Consider the following 5548-nt stretch of genomic DNA (forward strand, 5'->3'; position numbering starts at 1 on the left):
TTCTAGCTTGCTTTTCAATGTTTAATTCTGATGTAAGATTTGAACGACAATGCCCATTTTGCTCATACAAAATATAGAAAAAGATAAGTTTTTATGACAATCTTTACCGAAGACAGCGATATTGTCCCTTTGGAAACGATTTTGGCTGTCAAGGTGTGTTAATTAGTAAGGTGGCAAAAAAATGAATGGTTGAACAACTCATAAAAGGGGACACTTATTTTCTTTAGAGCATCTAGTAGGGGCCGTTTATATTTAAAATTCTACCAAGGGGTGTACTTATGACAAAGAGTTTAGAAAACTCTACTTTAAACTTACATAAAGCTTTTTATCCTTAAACTTTTTACTTTTTGTGTTAGCACTTGTATTTATAAAATTTAACTAAACTTAAACAAAAAGTTTAGTTTAAATGCTTAATTTCGTATAAGATCTTGGTTAAATTGTTTAGACCTAAGAGTTTATTGTCATCTGTTTAACCATAAATGAAAATTTTTTATATAACAAACAGAACTTTAACTTTATTTTCTTAAATACTTTTTTTACGAGTAAAAGTATTTTAAACTAAATAAAAATTTTTGTTAAGGTCTTTAGCTATACTTTGTTTTTTTGTATTAAACTGATATAAAATTAAAATAATAAATTATAGTTAAAAAAAATCCAATTAACTTAGTTTTTAACACTCAAAATAAGACTATTTTTAATTCACTAACTTTAAAGTGAAAATCAAAATTTTTCTTTGAAATAATAATACTTACTACAACAAAACTATTTTTTTTATAACGAGTAAAGTATACTACTACAACTTTCAAATTGGGAATTTTAGTTAGTTTAATCGTATTAAAAGTAATGTAGCAAATAAGTAAATAAGTATATAAAATTTGTACAATTAGATTTTTTAGGCAGTTTTATGGCTACTTTGTTTTTAAAAGAGCTTCTATTTACGTAAATAAGACTAATTAATCGAAATATAAAGTAAGTAAATTTAAATGAAAAATAAAACATCTTTATTTGTTTGTTTTAAAGTTTAACAAGTCTCTTTTATGAAAATATTGTTTGTAAACAATTTTAGCAATTTTTAGCAAAACAAGGCTAGAAAAATAAAGAAACAAATAAATTACGAAAGTAGGTGAAAAACAGTCTTGCATAACTTATCGTATTAAAATTGGAATGTTTTTATAGAAACAATAAATTTTTGTTTTGCTGTATGAACTATGTATTAAAATTTTTTTTTTTTAGAAAATATTTAAAAATCAAAATTGAATAAAAAAAGTTCTAAAACTATATATGTTATTTAACATAAGTTTCAAAAGGAAAATTTTTGCTGATAAATTAATTCTAAAAAATACAAAGAAGTAAGTTTTATTTATTAACTCGAAAATAACCGTCAATTCTTTCAGGAGTAATGATTTCAGTTTCGACAAAATGAGTTGACTCTGTTTTGGTTAAAAAAAGGTTTTAGTATCAAAAATTTGTTATAACTCATTTTTTACAACGACATACAAAAGCAAAGTGCTAAAAAAACCAAATAGTTCTATTTTTACCAAGTCTAAAAAAGCTAGTTCTAAAATTCTTCTCATATAAATATATCAAAATAATTTATTCAAAAAACAGTATATACCTAAACTATTACCTAAAGCTTTTAGATAGTTTAAAACTTTAATCATGTTAAACAGTTAGCCTATTTTTCATATAATAAAGTCTAATAGAATATTTTAAACAATTTTTTTATCTGTTTATACATTTTTACCTGTAATAGTTTAAAACTTATTAGTGTAATTTTATAATAAAAATTGAAGAACTTTACAAAAAAGTTAAATATACCTTTTTTTGGGAGGTATTCTTCTGTTGAATTGTAGATTTCTATTAAAAAAATGTTTAAATTAACAAACTCCATATTTCAAGCATATATCTATTTTAAGTTTTAAGTAATAAATTGTATCAAATTAAAGCTGTTTAAAAGCAAGCAAAATGTAAGTTTATTAATTTTAAAAAACACCTTTTATTTATTTAAATAAAATAAAAAAGATTGTAGTTTAGCTAACAAAAACTATATCTTGAGAAATAAAATTTTTCAAGCAATTAAGTATTCAAAAACAAAAAATGTCTAATTTTTCAAATTGTTAGTTTTTGCATACCATATATACCACCCAAAATTAAACCTCAAAGGTAATCCAAGTTTTTTGGTATACATACATATAAGTTAAAACCGTTACTTAACCGTTTATTCAAGTTTAAGCTGGCTTTATTTTTTGATATATAATAAGTATTTTTTTTTTTTTTCAATAAGATTGTTTTTATAGCAGACATAATTAAACATTTATGAATAGACTATGTGCATAAGCTATCTATTTGCTGAAAAATTTTGTGTGTTATATTTAAAAAAAGCTTAAAAAGTTTTATATATATGCTGTTTATTGACCGATAAAACAAAAATGCTCAAAAAGTTTGGTCTAAGGACCTGGTGTACTAAGGAACCTTTCGGTTATCGAATCGTACACCACATGCTTATAAAGTTTCTTACGAGCGATTACACTTTTTTTTTATCATTTGAATATTAATATCTTTAGTAATAAGATAATCCGTTTAACGAAATGAAAGAAAAGAAAACTAATCAAAAATTAGCTGAATTTTGTGTTTAAAAATGTACTTAAAACTTGTTTAGTAACATAAGAAATAAAAAAATGTATATTACTTTAAATTGATCTGAAAATATCATCAAAAATAACTTTAATCATAAATATTAAAAGTTTAATTTAATTTCTAAAAATAATACATTGTTGGTGAACTCAGAGGTACTAATACGCAAACTATCGAATAAAATATATTTGAAAGATATAGATTTTAGAATAATTAAACTTATTTATGTATATTTTGAGTCATCAAAAAAAAAAAATCTTTGAACTTTTTACGTAAAAGTTGTTTCTTCTAATTTTGCAAACTTTAACATAAAAGCTCTTTTGTATTCACTTTTGACTTTAAATTCGTGGCTTGTCTTAGACAGTTATCGATTTATGCTTATTTGCAATCAATTAAAAATCATTGCTGTTTCCGTTTAACTGACAATGAGGTGTTAATAAAAATGTACCAACAGAGGATGTTTTTACGTCATAGAACGATTAAGTTACCGGCCAGCTACCAAGTAAAAAAAAAATTCTTGGAATACTTATACTTTTTGCCAGCATTAGTTGCAGTTTTATAAATTACAAATATTTTATTTTTTACCTTCATCACCAGAAGAAGTTATCATGTCGTCGTCATCAGATATTTGTGGAAAATTCACTGTTGAGGTTGCTTTTATGAAATCAGAATCATCTTTAATCATATCGACCGTTCCTATGTTCTTATTTGTGGCTTTGGTATAAGGATCTTTAAGAAATATTTCATTTTAAAGTTATAAAAACTTTGCTAGAAATAAGGCTTTATATTAAAAATACTGAACAGATTACCATTTAAAAAATATGTAAATAGGTTTTCGAAACTAAACTACTAAAATAACTGATTTTGCGAATACGTAAAATTTAATAAATCCTATAAGTTACATATCTTTAAACACTAACTTTTATCAAAATAGTTGCTGTAAACTTCGTTAATTTTCCGAGTCTTAATTATATTATTTCGTAACCTAAAACTGCTGATCCTTTTCCCACTATGATTTCTTGAAAATAATTTGTAAGGTCTTCTATTTGGTAAATTACCTACGTAGCAAAACAAAAATAGTTAGTTAAAAATATTTTGTCGTTTTTATAATTCCGCAAAAGTAAATTAGTAAAAGTAACAGCAAAAAAATGTATTAGAATTTAAGCTATCAGTAATTTTAAAATTTCGAAATATGTTAACTACTATTGTTGTTGTTTTTTTTTGACTATTTTTTTTTTATCAAATAACCGAAATTCTAATAACAAGTAGGAAGTTAAAAAGTTTTAAGGTACGAAAATACAAACTAACTACGTTGTTTTTTTCTTATTGACCTACCATCCACTGAGCCTAAATTCAAAATTATTGTTAAAAATTTTTTTTTGACAAACTTTTTGTACATACAAAAACTATATAATCTTACCTATTATTATGATTAGTGTTAGATAAATAAAGCAGGTAAATTTAGTGATCATGTTTAGTTTTATAATTGATCTGAAAAATAACTTTGCTGTTTTGAAAAGTTTTTGTTATTGAAAGTTTTAGTAAAATAAAAAGTCACGCATTATAAGTGAATTATTTTTTCTTAATAGGTTAAAAACTAAAAAAAACGCTTTTACAATAACACTAAAATGTTTTGAGTTACTATTAAAATGAATAAATTAACTCATAATTACAACACTAACAAATTTAATCTATTATTGGCTGTTAAATGTTAATTTTAAGTATTAAACTAGGATTAAGTTTTTATGTTTATGATAACGCTTTTTAGTTATCAGATTCTATTTGTTTATCATTATGTTTCATATAAGTAAAATCAGTTTAACTTTCGTAAACACTCAAAAATGTGTAATATAATTTATTTAAAAAATGTTTCATTAAACTTTTACTATCCGTTTAAAATATATTATAACATAAAAATGCTTTGAAACTACTGAAAAATGTACGTTACAATTAATAATGTTAGCTTTACGTATAAACAAACAAAAAAAAATAGGTAGGACTTTTATTTATTTTTACATTCACTTATTACGAACAAGTATGTAAAAAACATAATAGTGTAAGTAGAACAATACTCATAGAAAAAAAAACTGTAAAATAATAATACAAATTTGATGTATTTCTACTTTAAGTATAAAACTAGTATTATTTCATCAACTGTCTCATATAGAGTTTTTCGTTGAATGATATATTTAGTAACATGCTTTAGACACATGGCGCTATGATGGCTAAAAGTTAAAATTAAAAACCCTTTCTAGCTTAAATCATTTACAATTTAATTGTGTATAATCCATTCTAAAACAACAAAACAGTCATAAAAATAGCAAAAAAGTATTGATTTATACTGTACATTGAAAACAATTTATAAATGTTAGAAGGTTTTTTAAGAAGCCTTGTAACCTTAATATTTTTTGAGATTTAGTAAAAGTCTAGTTGTACATATTTTATAACAAATATTCTGTTTGAAAAGTCTAAAACATTTTTTAAGATTCATTTTACAGTATAACAGGTAAACTAAAACTAAAAATATACACAGTATGAGTTAATAAAAAAAAATGTCAAACATAGTGGAAGGTACTGCTATATTTGTTATATGCTATATATATTTATATACTGCTTTGTTTTGTTTAGTTTGGTTTGTAGTGCTCTATAGTTTATAGAATAAGTAGTGCGACATACGTGTAAGGTATAAACAAAATAAAAGTTTACATATGTTCTGCCTGTACAATAAATCTACATGTATATATGAGTTTTAGAGTAAATTGTATTTTAATAATCACTACTGTTAAACTGGTAGAGTTTATGCATAATACTACTACAGAAATTTAAATATATATATATTATTACATGTTTATACAATTTTGATCGGACTAACATACATTTACTTCAGAATAAAACAACAATCTTAAGTGGTAGG

The 5548-nt window shown here is 23.2% G+C and overlaps 1 protein-coding gene across 1 annotated transcript; it reads right to left on the reverse strand.

The window, feature by feature from the left end:
• Positions 1 to 1090: 1090 nt before the first annotated feature.
• On the reverse strand, positions 1091 to 4137 carry LOC145837056 (uncharacterized). The gene is made up of 6 exons (XM_082944822.1): positions 4055 to 4137; positions 3943 to 3981; positions 3555 to 3692; positions 3220 to 3363; positions 1819 to 1857; positions 1091 to 1430 (listed from the first exon to the last, which is right to left on the reverse strand). The coding sequence occupies exons 1-6, from the start codon at positions 4104 to 4106 to the stop codon at positions 1357 to 1359; spliced, it is 486 nt and encodes a 161-aa protein (XP_082800948.1). The 5' UTR covers positions 4107 to 4137; the 3' UTR covers positions 1091 to 1356.
• Positions 4138 to 5548: the final 1411 nt, after the last annotated feature.

Source organism: Thalia democratica, chromosome 5 (assembly GCF_965202585.1).
Source record: "Thalia democratica chromosome 5, ktThaDemo2.hap1.1, whole genome shotgun sequence".
Lineage (NCBI taxonomy): Eukaryota > Metazoa > Chordata > Thaliacea > Salpida > Salpidae > Thalia > Thalia democratica.

Excerpts from the sequence above, each read along its gene's own strand:
- LOC145837056 (XM_082944822.1), bottom strand. The coding sequence starts at position 4,106 with ATGATCACTAAATTTACCTGCTTTATTTATCTAACACTAATCATAATA. Across the intron at positions 3,982-4,054 it reads AACACTAATCATAATAATAG|GCTCAGTGGATGGTAGGTCA; the intron begins GTAAGATTATAT and ends TTTTGAATTTAG. Across the intron at positions 3,364-3,554 it reads CAGCAACTATTTTGATAAAA|ATCCTTATACCAAAGCCACA; the intron begins GTTAGTGTTTAA and ends TATTTCTTAAAG.